The sequence below is a fragment of the Oncorhynchus mykiss genome, chromosome 28, assembly GCF_057628025.1.
Source record: "Oncorhynchus mykiss isolate SJ-2025 chromosome 28, ASM5762802v1, whole genome shotgun sequence".
NCBI lineage: Eukaryota > Metazoa > Chordata > Actinopteri > Salmoniformes > Salmonidae > Oncorhynchus > Oncorhynchus mykiss.
The window spans coordinates 36,614,635-36,633,257 of record NC_143049.1 but is presented as its reverse complement, the minus strand read 5'-3'; the positions used below and the strand labels follow the sequence as shown (position 1 = coordinate 36,633,257).

General features: G+C 41.7%; 1 protein-coding gene across 3 annotated transcripts in view; it reads left to right on the top strand.

Moving 5' to 3' along the window:
• Positions 1-18,300, top strand: part of LOC110508241 (activated CDC42 kinase 1) — a 124,410-nt gene extending 106,110 nt beyond the window's left edge. For all 3 annotated transcript variants that reach the window (XM_036966285.2, XM_036966282.2, XM_036966284.2), the window contains one exon: positions 3,949-18,300. In XM_036966285.2, the coding sequence (XP_036822180.2) occupies positions 3,949-3,955 (7 nt within the window). In that variant the 3' untranslated portion in view covers positions 3,956-18,300. The remainder of the gene's footprint in view (positions 1-3,948) is intronic.
• The last annotated feature ends 323 nt before the right edge of the window (positions 18,301-18,623 follow it).

Sequence of the window (18,623 nt, the reverse complement as noted above, 5' to 3'; positions counted from 1 at the left end):
AAAAAAATACAAAATAGATGCACTCCCTTCAGGAAGTATTCACACCCTTTTTACTTTTTCCACATTTTGTTGTGTTACAGCCTGAATTTAGATTTTATGTCAATGATCTACTCACAATAACCCGTCATTTAAAAGTGGAATTTTGTTTATAGAATGTTTTTTAAATTAGAAAAATCATTCATCCGAAAGATCCGAAGAAGTATTCACCAACTTTGTTATGTCAAGCCTAAATACGTTCAGGAGTAAAAATATAACAAATCACATAGTAAGTTCTGTGTTCAATAAAAGTGGTTAACATGGTTTTTGAATGATTACCCCACACATAAAATTATCTGTAATCAAGTAGTGAATTTCAAGCACAGATTCAACCACAAAGACCAGAGAGGTTTTTAAATGCCTTGCAAAGAAGGGCACTGATTGGTAGATGTGTAAAAAAATATATATATACAAGTAGATGCTGAATGTCCCTTTGAGCATGGTGAAGTTATTAATTAGGCTTGAGATGGTGTATCAATATGGCCAGTCATTACAAAGATACAGGCGTCCTTCTTAACTCAGTTGCCAGAGAGGAAGGAAACTGCTCAGGGATTTTAAAACAGTTACAGAGTTTAATGGTTGTGTTATGAGAGAACTTGAGGATGGATCAACAACATTGTAGTCATTCCTCAATACTAACCTAAATGACAGAGTCCCAGGTTCGATCCCGGGCTGTATCACAACCAGCCGTGATCGGGAGTCCCATAGGGCGGCTCACAATTGGCACAGCATCGTCCAGGTTAGGGGAGGGTTTGGCCGGGGTAGACCGTCATTGTAAAATAACATTTTTTCTTAACTTAACTTAAATAAAGATTGTTTTAAAAAGAAGGAAGCCTATACTGAATAATATTTTTCCAAAATAAAGAAATGAACTTTTTGTCCTGAATACAAAGCATTATGTTTGGGGAAAATCCAACACATCGCTGAATACCACTCTTCAAGCATGGTTGTTGGATCATGTTATGGGTATTTTTTTACATATATTTTTTAACTAAGCAAGTCAGTTAAGAACAAATTCTTAGGAACAGTGCCTGTTCAGGGGCAGAATGACATATTTGTACCTTGTCAGCTTGGGGATATGAACTTGCAACCTTTCGGTTACTAGTCCAACACTCTGACCACTAGGCTACCTTGCCGCCCCAAGTATTAGGCAAGGATTAGGGAGTTTTTTTTGTGGGATAAAAATAAAAGTTATGCAGCAAAATCCTAGAAGAAAACCTGGTTCAGTCTGCTTTCCAGCAGGCACTGGGAGATAAATTCACCTTTCAGCAGGACAATAACCTAAAACACAAGGACAAATCTACCAAGACGACATTGAATGTTCCTGAGTGGCCTAGTTACAGTTTTGATTTAAATCTGCTTGAAAATATATGGCGTGGAAATGGTTCTTCAGCAATGTTCAAGAATAAACTTGACAGATTTAAGAATTGTATATAATATTGTATAATCCAGGGGGACAAATCTCTTAGAGACTTACCCAGAAAGACCCACAGCTGTAATCGCCACCAAGGGTGATTCTACAAAGTATTGACTCAGGCATGTAATAGTTCTGTATTTCATTATCAATACATTTATTAAAAAAAAGCATGTTTTCACTTTGTCGCTATTGTGGTATTGTGTGGAGATGGGTGAGAAAATGTTTTGATTGAATCTATTTTCAATTCCGGATGTAATTTCCAACAACTATGCAAACCTGTATATGGGACAATTTGAAGAAGCATTCCTTTTTAAAACAGACACACATCCCTTACTTTCTAAAATACTTCTATGTAAGAGATACAGATGATGTCTTTGTGCTCTGGGAAGGAAGTCAGCAGGAACTAAATGAATTCCAAACTCTACTAAACGAGAGCTCTGAATACCTCCAATTCACCATGCAGACTGATGAGAGAAAAATACACTACCTGGACTGATGGATCATCAATGGAGAATGGTGCATTACACACAGACTTATACACAAAGCCCACAGATCGCAATACCCTGCAATGTGCGGATAGTATGCACCCCCTTCCCCTTCAACAATGGTCTACCATATAGCCAGTTATGTATTGTTAAATGAATCTGTGGCCACCAGTCAGATTTTGACAACAATGCTAAATAAAATGACAGATAAATTCAAAATGAGAGGCTACAAGGACAAAACTCTCGATGCTGCAATGATGAAAATATCTCAAAAACCTAGAGAGGAATTATTAAAAACTAAAACCAAAGAAGAAAAACAACGCAACTGTCTTTTGCACTAAGAACACCAAGGGTTCAGAGAAAATGACAGAAATCCTGAAAAATCACTGGCATATTCTGCAATCAGACAAAAAAAAAATGCACACCTCTTCAAGGAACCCCCACTGGTGGTCTATAAGCGTGGTCGCGATATTGGAAATAGTTAGGTGAGATCTGACATGCCCCCTGAGCCCACTCAGACACCTATCCCAAATGGGAACTACAAATGTGGCTCATGCACACAGTGTAATTGCACAAAAAAATATAATTTCTTCAGACGCCCACATACAGGTCGAAAGATCCCTGTGAGGGGTATGATCTCATGCAAAACCAAGGGAGTAATCCATCTCATCACCTGTTCATGTGGAAAAGCCCACAGGACAAACGAAAAGACAATTAAAACAACGCATAGCTGAACACCGCAGCTCAATCAGGTGTGAGAACATTGACTATCCGGAAGCAGCTCACTTTGTTGAAGCTAACCATCCCATCTCCTCCCTCAAATACACAGGCGTTGAGCATGTTGCTCTACCAAGGAGAGGAGGTAACATCGAGATCCTACTACTACAAAGAGAGGCTTACTGGAGATCATCTCTAAAAGCATTGACCCCTAGTGGTCTGAATATTGACTTTGATCCCAGGCCCTTACGAACACATTTTCATTATTTATTTATTAAAATTATTTTTACATCTTATTAGCGTACACCTAATATGTTCCCTCTGTTGATGATGATCATTATATATTAAGGTTGAACCAATATTACATGTAACAAAAATGAAACACGAAATGATGTGAAATTGAATGAAACAAGCATGTATATTGATGCTAATATGATGTACAATGGTCCATGATGTTTCTATATGATGACAATAGCGTAATATATTTAATATGCCACATACTATTTTTTTTAACAGTTTTCACTAATTAATTTTAATTAACTTAATCATTATGACACACCCCTCACTACTGTAATCGGTTACACTAATTGCACTGTTTGTCTACATAACCTGGTTCACGTATTCATGACATCCCCCTGAGGAAGGCACAGTGATGCCGAAACGTTGGTAAATACCCATTCAATGGAGTGTGCTACTTTATTTTTGATAGTTTATAGTTTATTCGCTGTTAGTCAGCACCTCCACACAAACTATTATTCTGGGTATGTTTTTTCTAAATGTTTGTTTTTAATTCCTGATGTAACACAACACAATGTGAAATAAGTCAAGGGGTGTGAATACTTTCTGAAAGCACTGTCGTGCCCACATGCCAAACTATCCCTTTAAAAGGATATCTCAGGAGAAATTAGGGTAAACTAACCCTACTGGTGCTGATGCCGATGTTGGATTTTGCTCCAGACAAACAGCCAAACACATGGGTCATGTTCATTAGGGCACACTGTAACTAAACGTTTTGAATAGGAAAATAAAAAGGAAACAGGTAGTCCCTGTTTCAGTATGATTTCTTCTGTTTGGTGCCTAATGAACAAGTCACTGATTCTACTAATTAAGAATCAATTCTGTGTGTTGCTGCTTGGTCCAGCCCAATAACCTAATATACTCGTGTCTATCCACAATTTAAACTGTATCAAATTACGTTCATCTAGCACCAAGTAAAATAGATGGAATTGTGAATGTACTTTGATTTGTTTTGAAATAATGGAACATCAAAATAAATCTCTCATCCCATTGCAGGCGGTGACCGATGCTAGGAGCAACAGCAGAACTTTTTTAAATCTGTCATCTGTCTTTGAGGGGACGGAGTCTGCTACCATCCCTCTTTTCTGACTTGCCAGACACGCCCCTTAAGAAGATGGGGATTTGAGTGTGGACCTGGGGTACATTTGACTGTGTGATGGGCCATGGCTGCAGTCTTGCCTACTGTACACTGAGACCTGGATAGGTGGTTTCCATGTGGTTGATACCATTCCATTGACTCCATTCCAGACATTATTATGAGCCGTCCTCCCCTCAGCAGCCTCCACTGAGGACCAGGGGGTTAGCCTCCACACTGAGGGCCAGGAGGCTAGCCTCCACACTGAGGCCCAGGGGGCTAGCCTCCACACTGAGGCCCAGGGGGCTAGCCTCCACACTGAGGCCCAGGGGGCTAGGCTCCACACTGAGGACCAGGGGGCTAGCTTCCACACTGAGGACCAGGGGGCTAGCTTCGACACTGAGGACCAGGGGGTTAGCCTCCACACTGAGGACCAGGGGGGCTAGCCTCCACACTGAAGACCAGGAGGCCAGCCTCCACACTGAGGACCAGGAGGCTAGCCTCTACACTGTGGACCTGAAGGCTAGCCTCCACATTGTGGACCTGGAAGCTAGCCTCCACTGAGGACCTGGAAGCTAGCCTCCACTGAGGACCTAGAGGCTAGCCTCCACTGAGGAGCCTCCCGTTCTACCACCGAATATGAGTAGAAGTCGACTTAGAATACAGGTAGTGGAACCATACTCTTAAAGGGACCATGGTGTCTGCTGTTTCCTACCCTATACCCAACACTGAAGGAAAAACATCCTCTTTTTCACTGCTGGTCTCCCCGATTCAGTTATATCACTGCCACAATACACCATTGACCAACTAGGCTGACCTCTTTTGTGTTATTACTGACATATGAATCAGGGGAGCACTCCCCTACTGTATGTGAGCTTTGCTAAACTCCTCGGATTGGACAGGGGCTTGTTTTAGCGAGGTCAGCATCTTTCTGCTGCGCCGCCCGCCCTCCCAGGCTCTACTGTGTTTTAGCAGAGGACAAAGTTCACAAAGCCCATAGAGAGAACGAATACAAGAGAGGGGAAGGAGAAAAAAAATGCAGCTGGTCTACTTTTAAGTCGACTCCTTTTTTTATTTTCTACTTGATTTATATTATTAAGGTGAGGAGTTAACAGATTTTTTTTAATGCACACAAACAGTTACATACATGAATAGTTCAGTTCATATATTTGCAGCGAATATGTGCTAGAAGTTGGTATTTTTAGTTTTTAGTGTTCTGTTTTTAATATATTTTGGGTTTTGAACCGGTTGTTTGAAAAGGGGGACATATGGAAAACATTCAATTCTTGAGATTTAAAAAAATATATATATTTTGTTAGTTATTAAAAGCCATGTATGTTATGCTTTCCCTGAATCGAGTTCACTTTGTCAGTGACATCAACTGGACGTTAGTCTCAGACAATAAAGTGTATAACCTAGAGCAAACTGTATAGTGATATGTGATAGTTTTCGATTTTTTTTTCTATACTGTCTTATCCTGATGCTTTGCCGTGTGTTATGATTCAAATGATGTTTTTTGGCGAACTGAACATTAATATACTGTACACTGAACAAAAATATAAAACGCAACATGTAAAGTGTTGGTAACGTGAGCTGAAATAAAAGATCACAGAAATGTTCCATACGCACAAAAAAGCTTACTTCTCTACCATAAGCCGCCTCCAACACTTTGGCAGTACGTCCAACCGGCCTCACAACCGCAGACCATGTGAATGGCGTGGTGTGGGCGAGCGGTTTGCTGATGTCAACGTTGTGAACCATGGTGGTGGTGGGGTTATGGTAAGGGCAGGCATGAGTTACAGACAATGAACACAATTGCATTTTATCGATGGTGATTTGAATGCACAGAAATACCGTAACGAGATCCTGAGGCTCGTTGTAAGGCCCATATTTTATTTTAAGGTATCTGTGACCAACAGATGGATATCTGTATTCTCAGTCATGTGAAGTCCATAGATTAGGGCCTAATGAATTTATTTCAATTGACTGATTTCCTCATATGAACTGTAACTAAAATCTTTGAAATTGTAGCGTTTTATACTTTTGTTCACTATATAATCATAATATATGCCATTTAAGTAGACACTTTTATCCAAAGCAACTTACAGTATGTATGGGTGGTCCAGGCAATCGAACCCACTATCCTGCTGCTGCAAATGCCATGCTCTACCAACTGAGCTACATCAGACCACAATAAACCCAATAACTTTTTATAGTTGATTTCAATCTTAAAATGAATCTTACATGAGAAGGCTTAATCTGACTTCAAATGAGTTGAAATTTAAGCACAGACCAACACGGTAAAACTATCAGACAACTAGCGGACCACTCCTACCATGTAGTGGGCTTGCAGGCTGATCTTTATTCAGTCTTTGCACTGTAGCAATTTGGACTTGTGTGACTGTGATTATTTGTTTGTGTCTTTATGTCTAAAACTCAAGAGAGAATGTTATGTCAAGTAGTTGTGATCGGTGTCTTGATAAGAACACCGTGTCTTGATTAGAACACCGTGTCTTGATTAGAACAGCGTGTCTTGATTAGAACACCGTGTCTTGATAAGAACACCGTGTCTTGATTAGAACACCGTGTCTTGATAAGAACACCGTGTCTTGATTAGAACACTGTGTCTTGATAAGAACACCGTGTCTTGATTAGAACACAGTGTCTTGATTAGAACACAGTGTCTTGATTAGAACACCGTGTCTTGATTAGAACACCGTGTCTTGATTAGAACACTGTGTCTTGATTAGAACACCGTGTCTTGATTAGAACACCGTGTCTTGATTAGAACACAGTGCCTTGATTAGAACACAGTGTCTTGATTAGAACACCGTGTCTTGATTATAACACGTGTCTTGATTAGAACACCGTGTCTTGATTAGAACACAGTGTCTTGATTAGAACACTGTGTCTTGATTAGAACACTGTGTCTTGATTAGAACACCGTGTCTTGATTAGACCCCATTGTCTTGATTAGAACACAGTGTCTTGATTAGAACACCGTGTCTTGATTCGAACACAACACAGTGTCTGTCTGTGAACCGTCCCGTAGACACTTTGGCCATGTTCCAAACTCAAACGTTGTCTCCTTGCCTCTTAGTCATTTACCATCACAGATAAGGAAGGTCTGGATAGATGAAACCAAAAAACTTGCAGGGTTTAATGCAGTGGAACTATCAGTCCTACCTTTCCTCCCCTTAAGATTCACCCAGGCCAGTCCTCAAAGGGCAGAGGTAAAGTGTCCATGTTTATGGTTTGGAACACTGCCTTAGTTGAGCATTTCCTGAATGCAATAATAAGGCACCTGTAACTTCTTCCAACAGTCAATGCCATCCAGCCATGACAAAAAAAGAGTGCTTCCACTGCTGTGAACTCCTTGATGCACAGAAAAATGCTTAGTGGCACAGTCTGATGATGTCACGATAAGGCAACCCAGTCCCTATGTCTTACATGATACCAAGCTGCTGTAGTTAGAAGGACTGACGCAACATTACGGCAATATTACCCAAACCAATGTTCTCCTGTTCATGTTGTTTTTAAGTTGATCGCTGTATTACCTCGGTGTTGGTTTGTTGTTCGTTCATCCTGATGTACTTGTCCTAGAGGTCTTCACAGGTACAAAAAAGTTGGACCCGTTTCCGAAATTTAGCTGGGGCTTTCCCACCCGGACCCGACATGCATAAGTTATCTATTATTTCAAAAGAGAGAAAGGTGCCACTCTAGCAGGTCGAGGAGGGGCCGTAATGTGAACGACATGGAGAGAGGGGAAAGAGAACCTAGTCAGTTGCACAACCGCATTCAACTGACATGTCTTCCACATTTTAACCCAACCCCTCTGAATCAGAGAGGTGCGGGGGGCTGCTTTACCGACATACATGTCATCGGCACCTGGGGAGTGGGTGTTGTTGGGGGGGGTTAACTGTCTTGCCCAAGGGCAGAACGGCATATTTGTTTACCTTGACAGCTCAGGGATTCAATCCAGCAAACCTGTTGTTTACTGGCCCAATGCCTTTAACTGCTAGGTGACACGGGGAGCAGGGAGGGAGAGAAGAGAGACAGCAACCAACCAAGCCAACTCACGCGATAGTAGACTAATAGCTGCCATAGCTAGGTTATTTATCATCAAATATGATTATGTAGTACCTGTCTTGGACTGCATCAAGCATGGAAGAGTACCCTGATGTAGAAGAGTACCCTGATGTAGCAGCCTACCCTTATGTAGCAGCCTACCCTGATGTAGCAGCCTACCTGATGTAGCAGCCTACCCTGATGTAGCAGCCTACCCTGATGTAGCAGCCTACCCTGATGTAGCAGCCTACCCTGTTGTAGCAGCCTACCCTGATGTAGCAGCCTACCCTGTTGTAGCAGCCTACCTGATGTAGCAGCCTACCTGATGTAGCAGCCTACCTGATGTAGCAGCCTACGCTGAGGTAGCAGCCTACCTGATGTAGCAGCCTACCCTGATGTAGCAGCATACCCTGATGTAGCAGCCTACCCTGTTGTAGCAGCCTACCCTGTTGTAGCAGCCTACCTGATGTAGCAGCCTACCTGATGTAGCAGCCTACGCTGATGTAGCAGCCTACCTGATGTAGCAGCCTACCTGATGTAGCAGCCTACCCTGATGTAGCAGCCTACCTGATGTAGCAGCCTACGCTGATGTAGCAGCCTACCCTGATGTAGCAGCCTACCTGATGTAGCAGCCTACCCTGATGTAGCAGCCTACCCTGATGTAGCAGCCTACCCTGATGTAGCAGCCTACCCTGTTGTAGCAGCCTACCCTGATGTAGCAGCCTACCCTGTTGTAGCAGCCTACCTGATGTAGCAGCCTACCTGATGTAGCAGCCTACCTGATGTAGCAGCCTACGCTGAGGTAGCAGCCTACCTGATGTAGCAGCCTACCCTGATGTAGCAGCATACCCTGATGTAGCAGCCTACCCTGTTGTAGCAGCCTACCTGATGTAGCAGCCTACCTGATGTAGCAGCCTACCTGATGTAGCAGCATACCCTGATGTAGCAGCCTACCCTGTTGTAGCAGCCTACCTGATGTAGCAGCCTACCCTGATGTAGCAGTTGCATTCGGATCTGTGCATTCCCTTCCGGGCAAATCAGTTAAAATTACACGTACCAGAGACCCGTTGACAATCATATCAGATTCGAACCCGATCCGTGATATTATTTAGAATTCTGGTTGTGGACCCACTCGGGTGCCAGATGGGGTGTTGGGTATTCAGGTACATGTGGATCCATTATGACCTCTAACCTGTACCAATGTACTTTCCCCAAAAGTGTATTATTTCCCCATGGTTGTATGGTTGATTCCCCCCCCCCCCCCTTTCCCTGGGTGTTTGGAATTGTGCAAGAGTACAAATGCAAATGCTGCCAATCTCAAATGTATAAAATGTATTTTTATTTTACCTTGCTCTCGTTACGTCTGATTATTGAGACATCTTGATGAGCGTCGATTGGGTGACTCCTGAGTGGCGCAGCGGTTTAAAGCACTGCATCTCGAATCCAGGCTGTATCACAACTGGCCGTGATTGGGAGTCCCATAGGGTGACGCACAATTGGCCCAGCATCGTCCGGGTTTGGCCGGAGTAGGCCGTCATTGTAAATAAGAATTTGTTCTTAACTGACTTACCTAGTTAAATAAAGGTTCAATTAAATATTTAACGTGCAGCGAGGAAAGTGCCAGTTTTTACATAACACTTAGAAGAATGGGCAGCTAATTGCCAATTACTCAGTTAGAGTTATTTAGCGATAAAGAGACCGGCAACTCTGAACACTGCCCTGAATGCTCATCAATTAGTTGAAAGAGAAGAAAAAAACTATATCTCCATATTTTGCATTTACTGTAGCCTCAAATGAAAAGGGCTTAGATACTTTTTGGATAGCTAGCTATGGGGCATTTTACTTAAGGGTTAGCACAAGGGTTAAGGGTTAACACAAGGGATAAGGGTTAGCACAAGGGTTAAGGGTTAGCACAAGGGATAAGGGTTAGCACAAGGGTTAAGGGTTAGCACAAGGGTTAAGGGTTAACACAAGGGTTAAGGGTTAACACAAGGGATAAGGGTTAGCACAAGGGTTAAGGGTTAGCACAAGGGTTAAGGGTTAACACAAGGGTTAAGGGTTAGCACAAGGGTTAAGGGTTAGCACAAGGGTTAAGGGTTAGCACAAGGGTTAAGGGTTAACACAAGGATTAAGTGTTAACACAAGGGTTAAGGGTTAACACAAGGGTTAACACAAGGGTTAAGGGTTAGCAGAATGGTTAACACAAGGGTTAAGGGTTAAGGGTTAACACAAGGGTTAACACAAGGGTTAAGGGTTAACACAAGGGTTAAGGGTTAACACAATGGTTAAGGGTTAACACAAGGGTTAAGGGTTAACACAAGGGTTAAGGGTTAACACAAGGGTTAAGGGTTAACACAAGGGTTAAGTCCCCTATTACATGTGCTTATTTTGTTTGCTCGTGAAGGAAAGACAAACCTCTGACAAATGGCCAAATCACTGTTCACGGCTTCATTTCAGTAAATGTGCATGAAATGTGTGTAGATTATTTTCCAGGTTTCTGTGTATGCCTTGTGTGTATCCACCCTTTCATGGCCTTGGTGTGTGAGGGATTAATCTGAATCCATTATGTGGGTTTCTTGTGAGGATTGACTCAACCTTTTGACAAATGGCCTTGCTTGCTCTCTACAAGGACGCATACCTTGTATCCAGTATATATTGAGTATATGTGACCGACCGGCTCGATTCGGTCTTATGCTAGAACATAGTATATCACACACTACAGTTGAGGAACAATGGGAAAGTAACTCTGTTTTGAAAGTTGATTAAACTTGTAACCCCACTTTTGAGAAAAATGGTCCTTGAATGTTTTGGTTCACCTACCGGAGAACTCTTCTTTGTCTTTGGGGCTCCCAAGTGGCGCAGCAGTCTAATGCATTGCATCTCAGTTATAGAGGCGTCACTACACCGTCTTAAGCCTTAGCCCCACCCATCTGTTTAAGGATTCACATGCATGAAATCAGCAGCATGACATCAGCAGCCTGGTGGTCCAAAATAGCGTAACTGGTGTATTCTAACACCAATAAACTCATCAGTTTAAAAAATGAATTTAGTGTATTTCAATCTACCAAACCAGGCAACTATAAAAGCAACTTTCTAAACAATGTTTTGGTTCGTTTCTAGCTTGTTAGCTACAGTACGTTAGCTACAGTACAGTACAGTAACGTTACGTTAGCTACAGTACAGTATTGTTACGTTAGCTTCAGTACAGTAACGTTACGTTAGCTACAGTACAGTAACGTTACGTTAGCTACAGTACAGTGACGTTACGTTAGCTACAGTACGTTAGCTACAGTACAGTACAGTAACGTTACGTTAGCTACAGTACAGTAACGTTACGTTAGCTACAGTACAGTAACGTTACGTTAGCTACAGTACAGTAACGTTACGTTAGCTACAGTACAGTAACATTACGTTAGCTACAGTACAATAACGTTACGTTAGCTACAGTACGTTAGCTACAGTACAGTACAGTAACGTTACGTTAGCTGGCTAGCCAGTTCAAATAATGACCACATCATATAGCTGACAATGTCTTAACCATTTTAGCTAATTTGTATTCATTATTACAGGACAATAAACTCACAACAAGATCATTTATTTACAAGTTAATGACCAGTTAATTACAGAAAATAACTTACGGTGGTGAATGTGAGGAAATAAAAGCAGGGCATTCTACCGGAGAATTTTAGAACTTGGACACCGTCTTGTTGGCCTAACGTTATATCCTAATTTGACTTTAGTGCAGGTCATGTTGTTCTTCACATTACAGTCTCTGGTAAACACACTATATCAGATAAATCAAGGTTTATTTGTCACATTGCACAGGATACAGAAGGTGTAAACGTTACAGTGAAATGGTTACTGGCACAGTGGAGTCTTTTGTTTAGACATGTAGCTAGCTAAACAAAAACCGTAATCCCAACTCATAAACGTTACTACCCTGCATGAATCTGCAGGTAGCAAACCAACTCGATTCAATGTTAGCTAGTTAACATAACTAGCAATGCAAATGGCTCTGAGATATGAATAATATTACTATACTACACAGATCATACACATAACGGTAGCTAGCAATCCAGCCAGCCAACGGTGGCTAGCTAGCTAACAGTGCTCTTTAACTTGTAATTGAAAGAAACTTATCATATCTGAAAATGTAGCTAGCTAGACTCTCATCTGTATACATGGATGAACGCTTCTCCCTCTCTGTCACGGATGCCATGGTTACCCTTAGATGTAATCCGGAGACGGGTGTTTTATACAACAGCCAGTGTGTTCTCTTTACGACTTCCTCCGTGCAATCAAACGCCAGAATGTTCTCTATCTCCTTAGCTATCATACTTTGCGTCCCCCGGGCATTCCACGGATTTCAAAACTCTGTCTTTCAGAAAGTGGAGAGCAACACTTGTGCAGTTATTCGTGATAACGACTCGTAATTTTACAATTGTATTTGTATTTACAGATGGCATACAAGTTTGTTATTAAGGCACATAAAAATTCACATGTTCCAGAAGGCATTTCTGACAAAAAACGCATTTTGTTCAACAACAAAAAATAATGTTACGTTTAAATGACTCTCCTGTGAAGTAGTGACCTGCAACATACACCTAGTTTCCTGAAACGAGGCACATATGGATCCTAGTTTGTCATTATGAATTAGCCTTGTTATAAAACGATGTCACTTCTCACTGGTCATTTCAACGTCCATTCCAGATTGGTTCAAGGTCATTTCAGTGGAATGACCTGGAAACAACATTGATTCAACCAGTGTGTGCTCAGTGGGTTGTGTTTCAGAGTACATTAAGTGTTTGTCCTTTATACAACTTGTATGAAAATATCCCATTTGTGTTTTATGATTGTGGAATTCCTAATGATGTTTTTAAAACAGCTCGCAGTCGAGGAAGATTAAACTTCATTACACAATAAATATGTTGAAGCTCTGCAGCTATGGAGTCACTTGTTATAAATAGTTACAAAGCGGTTGGCATTTCCAAGGTAGAGGCCCTGGACATATTATTTCCCTTACTCATGTACTGTCTACACCCACACACACACACTCCATTTGGGCGGCTGAACTTTTGCTTACTAATGAGAAGAGTGGGTCCTCCAATCGTCTTTGAGATGTGTGTGCACAGTATTGTTACCGTTCCTGATCATTATGGTATAAAAGAAGCGTTGGGTTCAGAACATTCCCCCAGAGAAATTATTTAGGTTTACGCAAATAAAAAAGTGAGGAAGGTAAAGTAGAGGGAGACAAAGAAAGAGTAGAGATAACTGAGAATCTTCTGCCGTCTGGGGAAGTGTGTGTGTAGAGGGGAACTAGGCATATCTGATGCTAATGCCCTGCTTGACTCAGTTTAAACTGGGCTAAAGCCTTAAATGGTAACAAAATAAATCTCTCAAATTGTATTATCTTCTTTCCTCTCTGTGGTAGTACTGTACTGGGGGCTGGTCTAATGGTAGTACTGTACTAGGGGGCTGGTCTAGTGGTAGTAGTGTACTGGGGGCTGGTCTAGTGGTAGTACTGTACTGGGGGCTAGTCTAGTGGTAGTACTGTACTGGGAGCTGGTCTAGTGGTAGTACTGTACTGGGGACTGGTCTAATGGTAGTACTGTACTGGGGGCTGGTCTAGTGGTAGTAGTGTACTTGGGGCTGGTCTAGTGGTAGTAGTGTACTGGGGACTGGTCTAGTGGTAGTACTGTACTGGGGGCTAGTCTAGTGGTAGTACTGTACTGGGAGCTGGTCTAGTGGTAGTACTGTACTGGGGCTGGTCTATTGGTAGTACTGTACTGGGGGCTGGTCTAGTGGTAGTACTGTACTGGAGGCTGGTCTAGTGGTAGTACTGTACTTGGGGCAAGTCTAGTGGTAGTACTGTACTGGGAGCTGGTCTAGTGGTAGTACTGTACTTGGGGCTGGTCTAGTGGTAGTACTGTATTGGGGGCTGGTCTAGTGGTAGTACTGTACTGGGGCAAGTCTAGTGGTAGTAGTGTACTGGGGGCTGGTCTAGTGGTAGTAGTGTACTGGGGACTGGTCTAGTGGTAGTACTGTACTGGGGGCTAGTCTAGTGGTAGTACTGTACTGGGAGCTGGTCTAGTGGTAGTACTGTACTGGGGGCTGGTCTAGTATGTCTTGCCCCCCTGTTTATCTGCTCTCTCTCTCTCCCTCACTAGCTATCAATTCAATTTAAATGCTTTATTGGCATGTGGAAAATATGTTAACATTGCCAAAGCAAGTGAAATAGATAATAAACAAAAGTGAAATAAACAATAAATTAACAGTAAACATTGCAAATGTCATTATGTGCAAATAGTTAAAGTACAAAAGGGAAAATAAATAAACATAAATGTGGGTTATATTTACAATGGTGTTTGTTCTTCGCTGGTTGTCCTTTTCTTGTGGCAACAGGTCACAAATCTTGCTGCTGTGGTATTTCACCTAATAGATGTGTGAGTTTATCAAAATTGGGTTTGTTTTTGAATTCTTTGTGGGTCTGTGTAATCTGAGGGAAATATGTGTCTCTATGGTCATACATTTGGCAGGAAGTTAGGACATTTGTAGGAAGTTAGGAAGTGCAGCTCAGTTCCCACCTCATTTTGTGGGCAGTGTGCACATAGCCTGTATTCTCTTGATAGCCAGATCTGCCTACCGCTGCCTTTCTCAATTGCAAGGCTATGCTCACTGAGTCTGTACATAGTCAAAGCTTTCCTTAAGTTTGGGTCAGTCACAGTGGGCAGGTATTCTGCCACTGTATACTCTCTGTTTAGGGACAAATAGCACTCTAGTTTGCTGTTGTTTTGTTAATTCCAATGTGTCAAGTAATTATCTTTTTGTTTTCTCATGATTTGGTTGGGTCTAATTGTATTGCTGTTCTGGGGCTCTGTGGGGTCTGTTTGTGTTTGTGAACAGAGCCCCAGGACCAGCTTGCTTAGGGGACTATTTTCCATGTGCATTTCTCTGTAGGTGATGGTTTTGTTATGCAAGGTTTGGGAATCACTTCCTTTTAGGTGGTTGTAGAATTTAGAGGCTCTTTTCTGGATTTTGATAATTAGCGGGTATCAGACTAATTCTGCTCTGCATGCATTATTTTGTATTTTACGTTGTAAACTGAGGATATTTTTTGCAGAATTCTGCATGCAGTCTCAATTTGGTCTTTGTCCCATTTTGTGAATTCTTGTTCGGTGACCTAACAACCATAAAGGACAATGCGTTCTATAACTGATTGAAGTATTTTTTGCCAGATTCTAATTGGTATGTCGAATTTCATATTCCTTTTGACGATATAGAAGGCCCTTCTTGCCTTGTCTCTCAAATCGTTCACAGCTTTGTGGAAGTTGCCTGTGGTGCTGATATTTAGGACGAGGTAGGTATAGTTTTTTTTGTGTGCTCTAGGGCAACGGTGTCTAGATTGTATTTGTATTCCCGGTCTTGGGAACTGGACCTTTTTGGAACACAATTATTTTTGTCTTACAGAGATTTACTGTCAGGGCCCAGGTCTGACAGAATCTGTGCAGAAGATCTAGGTGCTGCTGTAGACCCTCCTTGGTTTGGGACAGAAGCACCAGAACATCAGCAAACAGTAGACTTTTGACTTCAGATTAGGGTGAGGCCGGGTTCTGCATACTGTTTGTTCTGGTGCCCCTGCCAATTCGTCAATATATGTGACCCGTTTCAGGAACTAGGTGTATGTCGCGGGTCACTACTTCACAGGAGAGACGCTTAAACGTAAACTTTTTTGTTGTTGTTGTTGTCAAAATGCATTTTTTTTCCCAGAAATACCTTCTCGAGCATGTGAACTTTATATGCCTTAATAACAAACTTGTATGCCATCTGTAAATACTAATACAATTGTTAAATTACGAGCCTAGTTGGTTTAGCCACAGAAAAAGTAAGCAACCTTCCTGCTAGCCATGATTGGCTGAGATAATAAGTGGGCTGGACATGCCGAGAGATGAGTTTGGATTGGTCTGCCATATAGCACACTTCTGTCTATTTGAGCTGCTTAGTATGTCTAGGTAATCCTGTCTAACGAAGCTTTAAAAAAAATGATATAGCTAGCTAACTCACTTTTGTACATCGCCTGGAATATACAATTTACTTTATTGTATCGCCCCAAAAACGTAATACTTCCAGGTCAGTTGTAATAATAATAGCATTGTAAAGCACAATTTATCCCCTTTCCAGCCAAATCAATGACGAGACCTTCATGCTGCCTGTCTAGGCATGATTGAAGAATGCAAATGAGCTCCGTCGGGTCTTTTTGTGGGGAAGCGAAACCTACTGCGTGATAGGGAAAGGGGGAGATATGTTGTGGGGAAACTGCTTTTTTCACCCGATATGTCCAACTTATCACTTCTAAAATGTAAATAAAACACTATAAAGAGTTTATATAGTGTATCACTACATACCAATTTGAAGGTTTGTGTCGAATTTGAATCGGGCTTTTAGGGCGCCTCTAAAGTTATCTTCAGAAGTAAACAGCGGCTGTCGCAGCTTTTGAGAGTCTTGTTGGCTTGCAGTGATGACGCAAAAAATGAATGCATTCAGTTGTATAATTGACTGGGTATCCCCCCTTACCCCCTTATCCCTTTCTTGTTTTTAGTCTGCGAGAGAAGCGCTTACACCTGGTGGAGAGAGGCTGTATGACACAGAATGAGTTGGTTTATGCGTGCTGTACGTTACGTCATGACAAGTCACAATTTAACGTAGTGTTAGGGGGTTCCGTGTTTTCAACTTTTCTCCAATACTATTGGGCCATTACCATGTCAATCAACACTTGAATAGAAACGTAGTTCACACCCTAGATTTTGATGCCGACACAGTCGCTAAAGTCCCATTCGTTTTCATTGCAGCCTCGTTTGAATGCCGCGGTTTTGCAAATTTGTACAGAATGGGGTTAGTCAACAGTAGTGTAGTAAAACTGCATAAGTGTTGCTCTCCACTTTCTGGAGGACCGAGTTTTGAAATCAGTGGAATTCGAGAATGATAGCTAAGGAGAAAATTAGGAGAAAACATCTGTCTCCTGGTTACATCTTCAAACTAAAGGCAACCATGGCATCCGACAAGAAATGCGTCCATCCATGAATGATATATACGGGTAAGATTGTCTAGCTAGCGGCATTTTTCAAGTGTACTGGCTAGCTAATGTTAGCAGGCTGGCTCAGTAGCTAATGTTACGTTTATGATCTTATTATTTGTATCTTAGAGCTATTTGCTTGGCTAGCTATAGCCTAATGTTAGCTAGCTAACATTGAACCTGGTTTGTTAGCTACCTGCAGATTTATGCAGGTTAGTAGCTTCATGAGTTGGGATTATAGTGCATTATTTACCTAGCTAGCTAACTTTAGCTGGCTGGCTCGTTAGCTAACATTAATAGTATGATCTTATTATTAGTTTCTCAGAGCCATTTGCTCTGAGATATGTCCCTCTGGAAAGAAATGTGTGTGTTTTTGGCCCAATTTAACCGCACACTTGTTGTCTGTGTACATGGATTTTATAATGTCGTATGTTTTTCCTCCCAACACCACTTTCCATCAATTTGTACAGCAGGCCCTTGTGCCAAATTGAGTTGAAAGCTTTTTTGAAATCAACAAAGCATGAGAAGACTTTGCCTTTGTTTTGGTTTGTTTGTTTGCCAATTATGGTGTGCAGGGTGAATACGTGGTCTGTCGGACGGTAATTTAGTAGAAAGACAATTTGACATTTGCTCAGTACATTGTTTTCACTGAGGAAATGTATGAGTCTGCTGTTAATGATAATGCAGAGGATTTTCCCAAGGTTACTCTTGACGCATATGTCTCCACTTTTGTGGACTTTGTGGATTGGGGCGATCAGTCCTCTCTCTCTCTCTGTCGTTATTACTACGTCGCTCTCTCTATCTCTCTCTCTCTCTGTGTCTCTCTTTGTCGCTCTCTCTCCCTCACTGGCTATCTCTCTCTTTCCCCCTCTCTGTCTCGCTCTTTCTCAATTCAATTTAAATTTAAATGTAAGGGTTTTATTGGCATGGGAAACATATGTTAACATGGCCAAAGCAAGTGAAGTAGATAATTAACAAAAGTGAACTAAACAATAACAATTAACAGTAAACATTACACTCACAGAAGTTCCAAAAGAATAAAGACATTTCAAATGTGATTTTATGTCTGTATACAGTGTTGTAACGATGTACAAAAGGGAAAATAAATAAACATAAATATGTGTTGTATTTACAATGGTGTTTGTTCTTCACTGGTTGCCCTTTTCTTTTGGCAACAGGTCTCTCTCTCTCCCTCCCTCTCTCCCTCTCTCTCTCTCTCTCCCTCATTCGCAAGCTCTTAAGTATAGAGTGTGTCGTTCCCAAGTCAATAATAAGATTCAGTGTTACCATGGTGAAATACTGTAAACACTTGCATAACGTAGAATACTTTGTGGATGTGTGTCTGGCTGATTGGGGTGTCTTCAGAACGGTGGATGGGAGTCCTCTTAAAACCCTCTCCATGCTCTGAGGAAGAGACAGCGGAGCAGCCGTTGAGTGGATTGGAGTGCCTGGGGAGCC